The sequence below is a fragment of the Chroicocephalus ridibundus genome, chromosome 14, assembly GCF_963924245.1.
Source record: "Chroicocephalus ridibundus chromosome 14, bChrRid1.1, whole genome shotgun sequence".
NCBI lineage: Eukaryota > Metazoa > Chordata > Aves > Charadriiformes > Laridae > Chroicocephalus > Chroicocephalus ridibundus.
In genome coordinates, this window is record NC_086297.1 from 13,268,367 (window position 1) to 13,285,904 (window position 17,538).

Genomic DNA, 17,538 nt, shown 5'->3' on the forward strand with positions numbered 1-17,538 from the left:
AAGGCAAGCAAAGAGCGCTGGGTGTGCTGAGGGTCTCTGCCCAACCAAGACACACACCTTACAGGCCCCATTTTTGGTTTATATCTCCTGTACTAATACATATTCATAACTGCCTCTAAAATGGTTGGCCCTTGCCAAAAATGGGTGTATCCCCCCTCTTACAGGTCACTATGCAGATACCAACAGGACCGGTCTAAGTTGGTATTCTAGAATGTTCGCCAGGTGGCTCCTGCAAAACACAGACACGATAGACACACTGTCTCGTCTGCGGCCATACAGACAAAACAATCAAAGGTCACACTTCACCCTGTGGCCCTAACACTGTTCCACACTGACACGAATCAGTTAAGCACATTTCACACGAGTAAGAAGCGATAGGATGAGAGAAAATGGCCTCACGTTGCACCAGGGGAAGTTTAGGGTGGTTATTAGGAAAAATTTCTTCACAGAAAGGCTTACGAAGCATTGGAACAGGCTTCCCAGGGAAGTGGTGGCATCACCGTCCCTGGAGCTATTAAAAAGCTGGGCAGACGTGGTGCTGAGGGACATGGGTTAGTGGTGGTTTTGTCAGTGTTAGGTTGATGGTTGGACTCAATGACCTGAAAGATTCCTTCCAACCTAGGCATTTCTAGGATTCCCCAGCCGGGCTATGCGGATGGGACAGGGCTCGGCCGCTGCCCGCTCAGCCACCTGCTTGCTCGTCAGGAGGATTCTTCCTCCCGCTCTGGTTTTCCACACCAAAGGAGACAATCCCAGAGAACATGGCAGGCTCGACTGGAGTGTCTGCTGTCGACCAAGGAAGCATGTAGTCACTTTAAAAACTGCTTAGCAGTCAACCTCCTAGAATTCTCCAATGCTGTCTGCCTGCACTGAGCCTGTTTGTGTCCTTGTGCTCCTGTTTTCTCCGTGCAGCCTCCTTTGCCATCATTCCTTGTGACCCCGGGTGGGAGTTAGAGGACACAGACCCCCACAGAAGGAGTTTCTCATTCAAGGTTGGTTTTCTCTCCAAGCTAATCACCACCAGTTTTGGCTCTTGGGGCAGGGGTTTCCAGGGTGCTCAGTGAAGGCATGTGTGAAATAAGAAGGAACATAAGATTTTTGAAAGATGAGGCGTGAAAAGGGCCACATGGTGACTTTCTGGCCTCACTTGTTGCCATCATTTTGCACGTTCCCCAGGGCAGCCGTTCCTCCTGCCCCCACTGCCCATTCCCAGGTGCTGCTCTTTGGGCTCCTGACTTGGGCAGAAGGTGTCAGAAAACTGGGTCCACAGGCTTTTTCAGGTGGTTCCGTTAGGGATTGTTTGAAAACCTTTGTACCTGCAAAGACTTGAGAACTGTGGCAAGAGAAGGAACCGACATCTAACAAACGCTGTAGGCAGACATCTTAACATCATCACTGTTTGCTTGGAAATAACGCAGAAGGGCAATATGCTCTATGCGTGTCGAGAAGGCTTCAAAGAATAGAACGCCAGAGTTGTATAAATCCATGAGACAGTTCCCCCACCGAGATTCACATCCGTGCCCGCTGCAGCCTGAAGAGTATTGAGGGTGGGAAGTTGAGTATCTTCCCCAACAGAAGAGGAGCACGATTCTACAGTTTTTGGTGTCAAATTCTGCAACTTTCAGTGTTCTCCATACCATAGTGACGTCAAATAAACCCAGATCGTGCAGAAATTGGTGGGGGGGGGTGGTTTTGGAGTTGGGGGGGTTGGTAGAGGCGTGGGGTAGAGCACTGGGAACGGGGGCTCCCCCAGAAACGTACTGAAATGTTTTTCTAAGTTTTATTGTTAATTGAGGAAGGGGGGAATGCTGCTGGGGAGGGCAGTGGCGCATGGGTGCCTCTAGCTGGTCTTTTCTTCCTCCATTTTATTGTTTTTTTCAATATATAACTCTGCAGCCAAGGAGCCCAGGTGCCGTGGAGGGTCGATGGCCCCAGCCAGCCCGGGGAGGTGCCACATCCAGCTCCTTCAGCTCCTGCTCTTGTTACCTGAAATAAAAGCCCTCGAAACCAAAAGTAGTTTAAAGAGGTGACATTGCTTTATTCGACGTTGAGCGCTAGGGGGAAAACCCACAAATCTAGCACAGCTTGCCGTGGATATTCACCCATTATTTATACACAAAATATTCTCATTTTTCCACCTACCTAATCCATAACTCCACCTAGGCTTACACATTCATTAGGATGACCCAATAGCCCTTTTGCACGTGCATGCCAAATTTTGCTGCATCGGCAAAACGCTTCTGCGCAAGCGTGAGTGTCTCGGTGGTCGTTTGGGTAAGGAGACCCTTCCTCACATCATCCCTTTACAGTATTGACTCATGTCAGGACAGTAAAAGTTTACTGTGAGTTTGCCAACTTCTTGAAGATAATAAGGGTGTTCCTGGAAGCAGCCATAACTCTGTCCTAATTGGTATAGGTGTACATACGTGACGTATAGAAGAACCTTGAAGTGATTGACTACTTGGCAGTGGTCTCCCCATTATCACTATCTGTAACATCAGCTCAGTGACTAACCATTTTCTCACAGGGTAAGAAAGTCACTAACGAGCTATTTTGTCACACAGTAGGAAGGTTAGTAAGAACCAAGTATTTTAGAAACAAAGCAGAGGCCTGTCTTTGGTAACACACTGTCTCCTGCGGTCCCAGGTCCTTCAGCACCTCCAGGGCTGCTGAGCCTCCAGCTAGTGGGGCCAAGGGCAGCAGGGGCTGTATCGGACCTACCAGGACTCACTGATGGCACTATGGGGAGGACCAAGGGCAGCCGGAGCAGCACTGGCCCATGGAAGGCACTGTCCCATGAGAGCTTCTAGCTGGTCTTTTCTCCCACTCCCCTTTTTTTCTTTATGAAATACATAACATAAATATGAATAAATATTTCTAACATCTATAAATCCAGTGAGTACAAAGCAGCAGTTGTGCTGCTTGCGCTGCTGCAGGAAGGGGAGAAGGAATGGGCTCTGAGCCGGGATGGATGCAGCCAAGGAGCCCAGGTGCCGTGGAGGCTCCATGGCCCCATCCAGCCAGGGGACGTGCCACGCCCAGCTCCATCAGCTCCTGTTTTATCTCCTGCAGTGTGGACCTGGCCAGCGAGACGGGAGCATGGGCAGGGTTAGCTTCCATGGCACTGCTCGTGAGTGTCCCTCACTCCTCAAACCAGGATGCTCCCAGCCCTGCTAGGAAACCCTCTCCCATCCTTTTCCCCAGCCGCAGGCTGATCTGGGAGCTGCCATCCTCTTTCCAGTCAGTTCCAGCCACCTCCACCTTTCCACAGGCATGTTGCAGTTGCCTTGTCTGGGAACGGCGGTGGTGGCAGAGTCAGGGCACGGCGCCCCGTGTCATCCCAGTAGTGTGGACCCCTGAGGAGGGGGCCTCCAAAACCACCACCACCACCACCTGCACCACCCGCAGTCCTCCTGGCCTCCTGCCCCTCCATAGAAAGCCATGGCCACCACGGATGGCCAAAAGTAAGACCACAGGGCAGCTGGCATCAGAGCAGTGTCCCCCTCCCCAAAGCTCCTCCCTCCCAGCACTTTGAGCACCCTGGATGGTTCAAAATGTCCTTCCCAACCTCTTCCAATTCTTGGCAACCCTGTCTGTGAATGAATGTTTCCTAATTTCCAATCGAAGCCTTCCCTGGCGCATGAGAGCCTCTAGCTGGTCTTTTCTTCCTCCATTTTATTGTTTTTTTCAATATATAACTCTGCAGCCAAGGAGCCCAGGTGCCGTGGAGGGTCGATGGCCCCAGCCAGCCCGGGGAGGTGCCACATCCAGCTCCTTCAGCTCCTGCTCTGTCTCCTGTAGTCCCAGGTCCTTCAGCTCCATCAGCTCCTGCTTTATCTCCTGCAGCACGGACCTGGCCAGCGAGATGGGGGCACAGGCAGGCTTAGCCTCCACGGGGCTGCTCAGGGGGTGTCCCTCGCCCCCCAAACCGGGATGCTCCCAGCCCCCCCCAGGCCCCCCTGCCCTGGGGTAGGAAACCCCCTCCTGTTCTTTTACCCCAGGTTCAGGCTGATCTGGGTGCTGCCAGAAGGGGAACGGCAGTGGTGGCCGTCAGGGCATCTAAAGTCCTCCACTGGAAGGAGCCCCTCCCCACTTCTCGGGGGTCACTGGTGCCCTCTGTGTCCCCAGTTGTGTCCCCCGGGAGCCAGGCTGTGTCCCTGCAGTCCGCTTGCGGGTCCCTTGCACAGGCCGTGTCCCTGGACCCGTAGTCCCAGTGCTGAGCTTGCCCTGCACTGGGTGTTCCCATCCAAATGGGGGCTCAGCGTGGGCAGACTGGCCCCCAGCCGTGGGCCGAGTGGGCTCCGCTGCCTTGTGCAGCCCTGGCTTGGGCTGCCCGGGGCTGGGCTCTGGGGCGAGGGGCAGGGCTTGGCCCCCTGCAGCCCCGGGGGCAGCTCTGCCAGCCCAGGCCGGGGCAGGCGGCAAGGCTGGCAGGAGAGACCAGAGGGGGCCGTGGGGACGCGGGTTGGGGAAAGGCCTGCACTGTACAGGCACCCTGCCCTCCCCACTTTCCCCGTCACACCCATGGGATCCTCTCCTCTCCCCACGCTGGTCCCGGCCGTACCCTCCTTGCCCCGAGTGCAGGCAGCTGCTCGTCTAGCCGGTCCCTGCAGGTGTGGCCGTCCTTCCCCAGCAGATCCCTCACGTTGTGCTGGAAGGAGAGAGCGGGCTGGCTGAGCCACGGGGCCGAACTCAGCATCCCCAGGCAAGCCCCCCACACCCAGCTCTCCCTGGGGAAACTGAGGCACGGCCCCCCCAGATGCTCAGCGTTTCCCTCCCAGCTTCAGTCGCCCCCTTTGTCATCCCTCCCTTTGCCATCCCTGCCTTGTTGAGGAGCAGGGGGGGCTGGAAGGCACAGAGGGGGCCAGAGGCACTGCAGGCGCTGCAGTGGGGTGGTGTCAGTGTGCCGGCCCCTGCAGCTCCGTGGCACGGTGGGGTACTTGCCTTTGGCGCCTGCTCCCTATGGGACGGGGCACAGGGATGCTTAGTGCCTGTGGCACCCCGTGCTCCAGCCTGCTACGGCAGGGAGGGGGCCAGGGGCTGCTCCCCGGTGGGGTCTGTCCCTCCCGGCTCCCCTCCCGCTGCTGCAGGAGACCCCCCCACCCATCCAGCCGTGCTGGATGAGCTCTTTCCCCACAGCCCTGCGGAGCTGGCAGTGGCCGTGGCAGGTCCCTGCACCCATGCCAGGGACACCAGGAGGCAGGAACTGGGCTGTGCCAGCTGCAGCACTTAATTTTGGCAACTTGTTTCAGAGGAGGCACCTGAGCTCCCCAGGGGCAAGGTCAGGCTGAGACCACACACAACTCGTCACATGTGTCTTCAGCACCCTTGAGACAGAGACCTGGGCAGCGTGGGGGGGCTGTAAAGCCCCACAGAGCCGGGGCAAGCACAGCTGCCCCTGCGCAGCACACCTCTGCTCCCCTGCCCTGCCCAGGCTCCCCCGGACCCCTCCGCCCCCACCTGGGGAAGAGCTCTCCCTCGCCGGGGCAGGGCCACCCTGCACTCCAGGGGCCGGGGATGGGTCCCCATGTCCCCTGTCTGTGGCCGTCCTGCTGATTTTGCTCCAGCTTGGATTCGGTAGGGGGGCACCAGGTGAGCCGGGGGTACAGCAGCAGCATGGTCGGGGGTGGCCACAGTGTGCCTGGGGAGGTCTGGAGCTGCAGATGGGTGATGTGGCACCTGTGCAAGGTCCTGCCTCCCAGCAGGATGCGCAGGGAAGAGAAGGGCTGAGCAAACCCCTGCAGAGCCCTGGGACGTGCAGCGGCTGGAGGTGCTGGGGCCTGCGGTCCCACTGGGTCCTGCTCCTGCACCCAGGAGCACCCAGGAGACTGGCAAAAGCCCCTACGTTGAAGATGCAGCTCCCGTGCTCTTTGATTTTCTTCTTTAACTTCCTGACGTTGGTGGTCTCGCAGGTGAGCTGGGGGCCGCTCGTGGTCTCCTGCAGCCGCTCCCCTGGCTCGTGGGGCTGCTGCCGCGTGCCCTGGGCCCTGTCCCCCTTCTTCTCCAGAACAGGGGGTGCCTTGGCAGGCTGGTGCCTCTCCAGGAGGGGGGTCGGGCTGTGTCCCCACTTCTGCAGAGGGAGATCCTGCAGGCCCAGGTGCCAGAGCGTGGCCTGCAGCAGGCTGCGCAGCGCCATGAAGTCAATGGCCCTGATCTCGGTCGTCCTGAGGGTGACATCCAGCAGCTGTGCCAGGCTGAGCTGGGGCATGGCTGCTGCCCTGCCTGAAACCATGGGGGACCTGAGACGGGCTTTCTGCCTGGGGGAGACCAGGATGGGTGGCAGGGAGATACGGGCAATCGAAGCCTTCCTCCTCCTCATCATCATCCTAGTACTTGTGCTTGTCTTCTGCTTCCTCCTCCTCCTCCTGTGTTGCGTCCTCGCAGCAGAGTTGTCATAGCGGCAGTGGGAGCAGTGAGAAGGGACAATGCAGCATCACCAGTTGGTATTCAACACCTGTCGCACTCAAGGTCCACAGGGATGGGAGAGGCCGAGGGTCCCGGCTGCCTTTTCCACCTCCATCCCTGAGGCGCAGCTGGCGCAGGCTGATCTGTGGCCGCAGCCAGCGCAGCCCGAGCCCGGGCAGAGGCAGCTCCCTCGCAGGGCTGTCCCCGTCACTCAGCCCGCTCCGGTGACACGTCCCGCAGGAGACCAGGCCCCGCTGGGAGCCACCACGAATATTTTTTTTTTCAGGAATCGAAGTGCAAGACAGATTTTAACTTCTCCCTTAGACATCAAAGACTGCTGGTGACAGCACCAACTCCCTTTGGTTTCTAGCATCTTGCTCCAAAGCAAAGAGCCACATAAACAGGGAAAAAGAAACGCAAATAAACACATGTTTCCAGACAAGCCTAGGAAGGATTCAAACACTGGGAAGATCTTTGAATCCGAGTGATCTGTCAGACAAGTATGTAGGAAAAGAATCAGCAAGAACTTCTTTTCCCTTACAGTCCTCCAAGCCCGACCATTCCACAGTGAGGGCACTGCCATCTCCCTCCTTCGGTGAGGCACTCCAAGAGAGTTCCCAGGAAAGGAGGCGGGTGAGGAAGCAGGGAAGGGAGCAGAGAGTTGCTCTTCTAAAAGATACGAGAGATCTGTTTTCAGGCACTGGAGCAACAGCCACAGCTGGGCTCCGAGCATCCAGTGGGGCCAGGGGTTGCAGGTGTGGGACGCAGTTGGGATCCCCGGTGACTGGTCCAGCTCTTGCAGGTGGCTTGGGACCCCAGAAGCATCCGTGACCCACCTGATGTCCACCCTCTCCTCTCCCCAGCAGATGAAGGTGCTGCAACCCCCAGCAACACGCCGGCCACACTGCCCAACTTCCCGGGTGCTCTGGACACGTTCTCCAAGCTGTGGACCTCGAAGAGCCTGCAGAGCATGAACAGCCCCATCCCCTCCATGGCCTGCTCCCCACGGGCAGCTGCAGCCCCTCTGGACATCCTCGCCCCATGGCCACCAGCCCACCTGGCCCCGTGCCCCCCACCTGCCCCCCCCGCAAAGGCCCTGGCCACCATGGACGGCCAGAGACAAAGCTGGGTTGGTGAGGGGGGAGAATCGGGGGGTCTGGGCCAGTGTGTTGGGAGCGGGGAGTCCCCCAGAAACACACGGGAATCATTGTCTGGGTCTTGCTGTTATATTTAAGTAGAAGCCTCTCCTCTGGCTTCCAAAATTCAGCACGGCTTCTTGCACAGACCCCCCTGAACACCCCCTCACCCCGTCCTCCCTCCCTCTGCACCTCTGCCGGGCAGGGGGGAAGCAGAAGTGGGGGCTGTGATTTGTCAACGTGATGCCCCCCCCAGCCTGTGAGCACCGTTCCTGGCCCTTCCCTGGGCAAGAGGGGAGCTGGGGGGGTTTAGTTTTCAAATCAACCTCACTTAAAACAAGAAACAAACCAGCCCACCCAAGACCCCAGTAAAAAACAGTTACAAGGTTTTTTATTAATTAAAGAAGAATTATTAATTTAATTATTTAATTAAGATTGATGAACTTAAAAAAAAAATGAAAAATCCCGTTCATAACACCAGCTGTTCCTGGCTGGCTGCCTGGGTGCTGGGTCCGTCCCGTGGGGCCCCTGCTCAGCAGGCAGCTGCTCGTCCAGCCGGTCCCTGCAGGTGTGGCTGTCCTTCCCCAGCAGATCCCTCACGTTGTGCTGGAAGGAGAGAGCGGGCTGGCTGAGCCCCGGGGCCGAACTCCGCGTCTGGGGAAGCTGAGGCACGGCTCCCCGAGATGCTCAGCATCTCCCTCCCAGCCTCAGTCGCCCCTTTTGCATCCCCACCATTGTTATTCCTACCTTGCCGGGGAGCAGGAGGGGCTGGAAGGCTGTGGGGGGCTGGAGGCAGTGCATGTGCTGCAGTGGGGTGGTGTCCTTGTGCGAGCCCCCTCAGCTGCGTGGCACGGTGGGGTCCCTGCCCTCGGCCGCTGGCGCCCTGTTGGACGGGGCACAGGGATGCTCAGTGCCCAGTACTGTGGCAGCCCGTGCTCCAGCCTGCTACGGCAGGGAGGGGGCCAGGGGGTGCTCCCCGGTGGTATCTGTCCCTTCCGTCTCCCCTCCCACTGCGGCAGGAGACCCTCCACCCGCCCAGCCATCCTGGATCTGCTCTTTCCCCACAGCTCCCCAAGCCCAAGTTCAGGCTGAGACCCGACAGAACTCATAACATGAGGCTTCAGCACCCTTGAGACAGAGACCTGGGCCAGGTGGGGCAGTGTGGGCAGGCTGTAAAACCCCACAGAGCGGGGGCAAGCACAGCTGCCCCTGCGCAGCACATCTCTGCTCCCCTGCCCTGCCCAAGCCCCCCTGGAAGCCTCCGCCCCCACCCTGCTCGGGGCAGCGTCCTCAAATTCACAGGCTTGTACCCCATGGCACCTCCATCCCCGCTCTTCCCCCTGGGGAGGGCTCCCTGGGTCCCTGCTGCCGGGCAAGGCTGCGACGGGGCTTGGCAGGGTCGCACCCCCTAGGCAGACACCCGCACCCCCGTGCCAGCACCCGTCTCCCCCGTCCCACCCACGGTGCCGGGTCCTAGTCGGGGCCAAGCAGCCGCATGCTGGGGGTCCGGTCCCAGGACAGGCTGTGGATCAGCCTGCGCCAGCTGCGCCTCAGGGATGGAGGTGGAAAAGGCAGCCGGGACCCTCGGCCTCTCCCATGCCTGTGGATAACCCCATCCCAAGGACCAGCCGGGAGTGGGGCGGGGCGTCGCCCAGCAACGGGGGACGCTGCATTGTCCCTTGTCACCCGTCCCACCGCTGTGACCACTCTGCTGCTAGGAGGCAACAGAGGAGGAGGAGGAGGAGGAGAAGCACGAGGACAAGGAGGACGCGCACAGGGAGGAGGACGAGGACGAGGGGAGGAGCAGAAAGGCCCCCCTGGGCAGCTCTTTCTCCCACTCCCCCAGGAGCTCAGGTCCCGCTCAGGTCCCTCTGTCGTTTCAGGCATGGCAGCAGCCATGGCCCAGCTCAGCCTGGCCCAGCTGCTGGATGTCGCCATTGGGACGACCAAGGTCAGGGCCGTCGACTTCGTGGCCCTGCGCAGACTGCTGCTGGCCATGCTCTGGCACCTGGGCCTGCAGGACATCCCTGTGGAGGATCTGTTCAGGCTGGTGGCAAATAAAGCAGTATTTCCTCTCTAAACTACTTTTGGTTTCGAGAGCTTTTATTTCAGGTAACAGCACCATCACACCCAGGGAGCCTCACTCCAAACTCCTGCTAGCTAATTTACATCATTGGCATTGTTATTTCCAACATCAAAACGGGCTCTGCAGAATCTAAAGTGCTTTAACTGACTCTTTTGAGAGCCCTTGACATATTTTCCCCAAAAAAGTGGTTAGAAAGTACACAGAATTACAGAATGTGTTGGGTAGGAAGGGACCTCTCAAGGGCATCTAGTCCAACCCCCCTGCAGTCAGCAGGGACATCTTCAACTAGATCACGTTGCTCAGAGCCTCATCCAGCCTGGCCTTGAATGTCTCCAGGGATGGGGCCTCCCCCACCTCTCCGGGCAACCTGGGCCAGTGTCTCCCCACCCACCTCCAAGGGGGAAGAGGGTCTTTGCTCAGGAGGTAGCGGGGCTCATTGACAGAGCTTTAAACAAGGCTTGAAGGGAGAGGGGGACAATATCGGGCTGTCCCTGTGGGATGAGATGCCAAGGTTGGAGGGACGGGGTGCCAGCGAGGGCCTGTTGCTCTGAGACGCGCTGGTGACGCTGCCTCACACTTGAAGTCTTGGAGAGATGAGCCGGGGGCTCCTGAGGTCACAGGAGCCAGGAGGGAAACACCGGTGCAATACCCCAAAGGAATCAAGGGGTGTTCCTGGAAGAAGGTGGTATTTGAAAAGTCATGGCATCAGGTGAAGTCCCCGGGGACTGGAAAAAGGGAAACATTGCACCCATTTGTAAAAAGGGTGGAAAGGAGGGTACCGACCTGTCGGCGTCACCTCTGTGGCTGGGAAGGTCATGGGGCAGATCCTCCTAAAAGCCACGCTAAGGCCCATGGAGGACAAGGAGGTGATTCGAGACATGGCTTCACCCTGTGCTTTTTCCACATCAGACTCCAAAGGAGGAGGTTGAGACAATTTTTCTCCTAAAATCACAGACCGAATGGGTAGGAATGAATCCCCGTGGGTGGATTTGCTCTTAGTTGCATCCAGGATATTTTCAGTTACTTTCTGGCACGCCGTGAAAGAGCAGTGGAAAGAGAAAAACCAAAGGGAAAAAAAAAATACTCCTGCTAGACCATGTGACATGCAAAGTGATAATTTAATTTGTAGCCAGGCTTCCATCAGGAAGTAGAAGGTTAAACATGTACTATTTATAACATATAGGGAAAACTGATAACTCTGGCAACGGATGCCGTGGGGTGGGCTGAGCCCAGCCTAGATGGGACCCAGCAGCCGCGCGGTGCTGGGAAAGGTCTTGCGCATCGCCATGCACTTCTCCTGGTCGATGAACAGGGAGTTGGCTTTGACGGCCAGGTCGTGCTGCAGGATGGCTTTGGTGCGAACCAGCATTTGCAAGGTGTCCTGGCTGTCTCTCAGCTGCTGCTGAAGAGCCTGCACCGTCTCATGGATGTCATGGACCTCGTTGACAAGGCTGGAAAACAGCAAGGAGCCCTCATTAGAAGTCCTGTCACGTGGGTGGTTTCTAGCATGGCGTTGCTCATGGGCCCCTGGGGCATGGGTTTTCCCCCTTCAGTGCGCTCAGACTCACTCGGACCCCCTCTGTTTGTGTCAGATCCATGGGGAAGCTGAGGGCAGAGCTCCTCGGGGTCTCGGCGGGGAGGCACGGTGAACGTCTGCTCGAAGGCTTCGGCAACGCGCAGCCGCGTCTGCCAGAGCAGGTGGTGCCACCAAGCAGAGGGACGAGCAGCTGTGGTTTCCCGTTCCTGTTTGGTTTTGTGGCTTTCTTGGCTCCCCCTCCTGGATTTCCCCGGGCAAGGGTCCTCCCCACACCCACGGGTGCACACGCAGCGAAAGAGGACAGCTGGGAGAGGCTAAAAGCGAAGGTGAAACAAGTGGAGGATGGAACAAAGGATGGCGTGAGAGATGCTGAACCGGCTCTGGGGCTGGGTTTAAATTGCTTTGAAAAGGCTTCCCAGGGAGCCTCACCCAGCGGGCTGCCAGGAGGAGGTGTGAAGTTCAGGGTGCCTGATCCTCCACAGCCCCTCGGGGTGCAATGCCAAAGAGCTCCCTCTGTCCTTGACAGGATTTCCAGTGTCCCCAGGGGAGGTGAGGACAGCCCTCACTGCTTCTCCGAGTGGTGCACAGAATCCCAGGCTGGCGGGGGTTGGCAGGGACCTCTGGAGATCACCCAGTCCAACCCCCTGCCAGAGCAGGGTCACCCAGAGCAGGTGGCACAGGAACGCCTCCAGGCGGGTTTGGGATGTCTCCAGAGACGGAGACTCCCCCACCTCTCGGGGCAGCCTGGGCCAGGGCTCTGCCACCCTCACAGCAAAGAAGTTCCTCCTCGTGTTTAGGTGGAACTCCCTATGCTCAAGTTTGTGCCCGTTACCCCTTGTCCTGTCCCCGGGCACCACTGAAAAGAGCCTGGCCCCATCCTCCTGACACCCCCCCTTTCAGTATTGATAAGCGTTCAGAAGGTCCCCCCTCAGGCGTCATTTTCCAGCCTGAAGGGACCCAAATCCCTCAGCCTTTCTTCACAAGAGAGGTGTTCCAGTCCCCTCATCCTCTTGGTAGCCCTTTGCTGTCCCCTCTCCAGCAGTTCCCTGTCCTTCTGGAACCGGGGAGCCCAGCACTGGACACAGCACCTTGCACAGCAGCTGCACCCTTGCGGTTACCCCAAAGGAAGGACCTAAGAGCTCTCAGCATGAGCCTGTTGGAGAGTAAAGGGCTTGTCCTTCAAACCTGAGCCCATCCAGCCACCGGGAAGCAGGCAGGAGAGAAGACGGGGTTGACGCAAGTAGGAAAAATCCAGCCCCTCATGGGGTGGCATCAGGCCGCCCCCGGCCATGGGGTACAGCCTCCGTTGTGGGCGCAGAGCTCTCCCAGCACCCAAAGGCTGGGATACCCGCTCATTGCTTTTGATTATGTCGGTGCACTTCTGGAAGGACTCTTTAGGAAAAAAAAGCAACCCCCCATGATTAATTTTGTCATCCAGTGATGCTCCCGAGTGCTACCACCCGTGAGCCCTCGAGGTCCCCGCCGGCCCCGCGCTCCTGCCTTACCGCAGCTGGGCAGTGTCCCGGCACAGCTCCATGTTTGGCCTCCGAGTGCGCTCGTCCAGCCGGGTCTGAGCCACCTTTAATGGAGGCCCCTGGTCCCTAATGGCCTTTTGGATGGCTTCTATATTCCTCTCCGTCTGGAATATTTCCTGCAGTGTCTGGCGTAAGAAAGAAACACATGCATAAATTTAAAAAATATATTCTCCAGCGGCAACGGGATTTCCCTTTTCTGCCATCCATCTGCAGAAAAAAACCAAGTTCAATTAGCAGACCCCGGGCTCAGACTGCTCTCACTCTGCCATAGATGGAGGCACAGATCCAGCAGCCATTTCTCTGCGGGGAAAAGCCTCTCTTTGCTCTTGCTGTCACATCAGAGGAGGTTTTGGAGCAGTGATGGATCTACTGAATTACCCGCTCCCCAAAATTACTGCTTGCAGGAACTGATCGTCCATCACTAGCAACTAACAGAGGGCAGGTTTTTGGTGGATGCTGCTCGCTGAAGGATGTGGCACCAGCCCGCGATGCTGCAAGCCCAGTTTCTGCTCGGTTAATGTGTGCCGAGCACTTTTCAGGAAGCTTTCCATGAGAGCCAGTGGTGCGAGCCTGCTGCCCATCGCTGATCTCCACTTCATCTGCTTGGCGGAGCAAACACACCGATACCTGTGCAGCAACCACAGAGTGCTGAGACCGAAAACACGTCCTTGGAGGAGCAGCAAAGCTGCAAACCCCACAGCAGACACCCCAGCAGAGTCCCAGTAAAGCCCTTCTGCAGGGCAGCCAGCGCCTCTGAAGTAACTAGCGCTGATGCAAGTAGCGCTGGCATTTTCTGCTGGAAATCCCTGTGCTAGCAGGCTGTCAGCTGGGATGAGCAACGGGCAGTATCCCTTGGGATGAAATTACACTGCCAACTCATCCTGCTCCAAGAAGAAAGTCCCCAAGAAAGCTGGGCAGGGGCTGTTTGCAAGGGCATGTAGCGAGAGGACGAGGGGCAATGGTTTCAACTAGAGCAGGGCGGGTTTAGATGAGACATTAGGCAGAAGTTCTTTGCACTGAGGGTGGTGAGACACTGGCCCAGGTTGCCCAGAGAGGGGTTGGAGGCCCCATCCCGGGAGACATTCAAGGCCAGGCTGGATGAGGCTCTGAGCAACCTGATCCAGTTGAAGATGTCCCTGCTGACTGCAGGGGGTTGGACTAGGTGGCCTTGAGAGGTCCCTTCCAACCCAACACATCCTATGACTCTATGATTCTAAATGATGCTATAACCAGGTTCTTGTGGTGACCGTTCCTCTGCTGGGGCCAGGTCTGCGTGGAGGGTCGCGCTTTGGAGGTGTCACCGGGAAGTGACAGTGTCACACCAAAAGGGAGGGGTTCAGGCTACCTTGGCCAGGTGGGTCTGAATCTTTCTCTTGGCTTCGGCCGTCTCGGCGATGCGGTTGGTGAAGGCGACGTTCACGGCGTTGAACTGCCGCCACATCTGGCTGGTTGTCACCGCCAGCAGGTTCTCGATGTCATCCCGCAGCTTGGCGGAGGCCACCCGCTCGCTCTGGGAGCGGAGGATGTTGTCGTTGGTGAACTTGGCCCAGGACTGCGGCACCGAGATCCTGGCGGGGAAAAGGAGAGGCCCCCGGTAAGCTGGATGTGGGCAGGCATGGACCCTGCCAGGGAGCAGCGTGGATTCACTATAGCTTAAATCTACACTTTTAATTGGACTGTATGTCATAGTTTAACCCCAGCCAGCAGCCAGGACCACGCATGCGCTGGTGCAGTTCTCCCCCTTCCCCCCAGAAGGGAGAAGAGGGAGAAAAGGAGGGGAAAGGGAAAGGGAAAAACTCGTGGGTGGAGATAAGGACAGTTTAATAGAACAATAACAGAAACGAACAATAATAATAATAATAATAATAATAATGATAATAATAATAATAAAAATAATAATAATGACAGAAGTCACTCTCACCACCCAGTGAACTGGCACCTTCCCGAGCCCCGACCGCATATTCCCACCCCGCACCAACCCCCATTTATATCCTGAGCATGGCATCTATGGTACGGAATATTCCGTTGGCCTTTCCCTTGTTCTGCCTATGCTCCTCCTCACTTCTATGGGAAGCTGACAAGAGTCCTTGAAAAGTATAAATATCGCCTAGCATCATCTAAGACACATCTTTGAAAATATGCATTAACTTAGTGAGCTGTTTCAGCAGAGGTGCTCCGCTGAATTAATTGGCAGGCTGATCTCTCAACCCCTGGTAGAATGTTTAATGAGGTGGGACTGGCTTTCACCCTCTGGATGTTTGGCATCCAACTGTCAGCAGAGGGTTGTGCTCCCTTTCCGGGGAGCGGAGAGAAATGACCGCTCTGAGGGAGGTGTCTCCAGGCGGGATGGATCTGGGTTGGGGACAAGCAGCTCCCTGCCAGGGAGAGGCACCGCGTATCCCGGGGACAGCTTGCTGCTGGGGACCGCCAGCGTGCACTCACGTGGCATCGACCTGCTCCACCCCTCGGTAGTAACTCATGCCCTGGGAGGTGTTCATCAGGTGGTGGCACCTGTCGTCGATCCGGTGGGCCACCTGCTTGTTGGCCAGATCCTTCTCCAGGTTGTGCTGGGCCGCCCGGTTGGACCTTCAACATGCAAACAGCAGCCATCGGTGGGGACGTACGGGTGGAATGGCTTCCTCCCCGTTCCACTCCCCACAGCAGCTCCCGGCCCCCCGCGCAGCTCTGTCCTCCCACGAGCATCACCGCCCGCATGCCATGGAGCCTCCATGGGCTTTACGCCTGCGGGGTGTGGGGATAGACGGGGTTCTTCTGGGGGTTCACATCTGCTGGGGTTCTGCTGTGACCACAAATGCACATCAGCCCTACGACATGAGAGAAGGAGCTCCTCCTTACGTGATCTGGGCTTTGGCCTTGTCCAGGACCTGCTGCATCTTCTCCCGGCACGACCCAATGACATCGACTTCCTGGGCAAAGGCAAAAGGACCCCATCAGCGTCCATACTCACTCGTCCTGGTCACACTCCTCCCCTTGGACCTCTCCAGCCCTGCACACAGCAAGAACTTGCCTGCTTGTCTTCCTGCCCAAAGCAAACAGGCAGGAAAACTCGCAGCTGAGCCTGCGCCCAGCGCCCTGGAGGGGACAGAAGGGTGCTGTGGCTGCAGCCACGGCCTTTGCGTTCCCTTTCAGGGTGGGTCAATAAGGATTTTTTCACCTTGACCTCAGTGTCAAGCGGTGGTTAGTCCCACTGCAGGGACAGGGACACATCCTGGTGTGGACAGGAAGAGCGGTTCCCTGGACCACTACACACCTCCATCCCCAGATCAGCACCTGCCCTTTTTGCTCCCAAAATGTTTTCCTCCCCAGGAGGAATCCCATCCGTACGGGACAAGAGGAGATGGACTTGACTTCGGTGTAAATGCCCAGGCTGAATTTCTGAGACACATTCAGCTCCACCGGAGGACGCGTGTTGCTCTCAGCTCACTTGACTTCAGCACAAACCCATTGCCTTTGTGAAGCTCCGGCTGCTGGAGGCAGGTGATCAGTGCTCCAAATCCCATAACTTTGAAATCCGGTAAAAATAGCTTCAACGCATGATCTGAGTTGCCCAACTTACTGTTAAGAGCTGTTCCTCCACGTTGTCGTGGACCAGGTCGATGCCCATCCTCTTCTCCCGGTGAAGTAAGCACTCCTGAGCGACCTGTTGGGGACACGCCATCACCGCTGGCTGCAGGGGGAGGGCTCTCTATGGGGACTGTCCCCATCTCCAGTAATGTGAGAAAAGAAATTCTAGGTGGGCACGGCGATGACAAGAGGGGGAAAAAAGTGCCCCGGGACAGCTGGTTTAGCTGACAAGGAGCAGGCGAGCTGCAACATCAGCATTAAACCATCATGAGGGAGCAGACGTGTCCCTGGTGCAGCCACAGCTGAAACGGGGGACCTGTGTCAGCCTTGACGCCCACCTCGCCAGAGCCTCGTGGTAAGACACGGGCTTTTGTCTCCCAAATCAGGACTCTGGATGTACCGCGTCTAAAAATATTGAGTTAAGCAAACGCAGCTCTGACGTGCTCAGCCTGTGCTGATAGGGGATCCAGCAGATGGCAAGGGGGGTTTGGTTACTACTAACTTAACTAATGGCCTCTTAATAACAACTTTCTAGACGTTTCGGAGCTGCAGTGAAACTTAATGAGACGTTTGAAGGGCTGCAGATGTTTCAGCAGTAGGCTACAGCTTGCAGCGCGCCAGGACGGGTGCTTACCTGGAGAGGGGCGTCCGCCTCGGCCAAGGCTCTCTCCAGCCTGGTCTTCACCTCTGTGAGCACGTTGGTCTCCCCGATCACCTCATCTAGCTCGTGGCAGAGCTCCGATTTCCAAAAGGCGATGTCATTGGCGCGCACTCCCAGGTTTTTGGTGCTTTCTACTTGCGTTTTCTTGGTCTGCTGGTATTTGTGGTCAATGATGCGGGAGGTATCGGCTCTCAGGCGCTCCGCGTTCTTCTGGGAGGTCTTCGACTCCCTGTAATTGGTCACGTTGGACTTGTACCAGTCTTCAGGGGTGTAGCGGGTGAAGACGGTCGTTCTGGTGGAAACAGAAGGAAGCTTCTCACCGGCGGTTATCCCCTGGGAACTCTTGGAAAAGGCAGCCAAAGTTGGTTTGCTGGCAGCTGTTTTGTAGTAGGTGCTGGGCATCCAGGGGAGGCTGTAGCTCTGAGGCAAGGGGCGGTAAGGAAATCGGTTCTTATAGCTTGACGCCATGGTGTGGATGGCAGGGAGAAACCTGGTGGGTATGGCTCTGGGATGGGCGAACTTTGCTGGTAAGGGAGAGCCGACAGACTCCATGCTCCACCGCTGCTATTCGTGTGTCCCGTCCGTGTCCTGCACAG

At 57.3% G+C, this 17,538-nt stretch overlaps 1 protein-coding gene across 1 annotated transcript; it reads right to left on the reverse strand.

Moving 5' to 3' along the window:
- Positions 1–10,873: 10,873 nt before the first annotated feature.
- LOC134523477 (tektin-3-like) lies at positions 10,874–17,494 on the reverse strand (the record flags this gene model as incomplete). Its single annotated transcript, XM_063352432.1, has 7 exons — positions 16,916–17,494; positions 16,274–16,357; positions 15,553–15,623; positions 15,139–15,282; positions 14,042–14,264; positions 12,667–12,821; positions 10,874–11,075 (listed from the first exon to the last, which is right to left on the reverse strand). Coding segments are annotated over exons 1-7 (1,458 nt in total), but the record flags the coding sequence as incomplete, so codon positions are not given.
- Between the last annotated feature and the right edge of the window lie 44 nt (positions 17,495–17,538).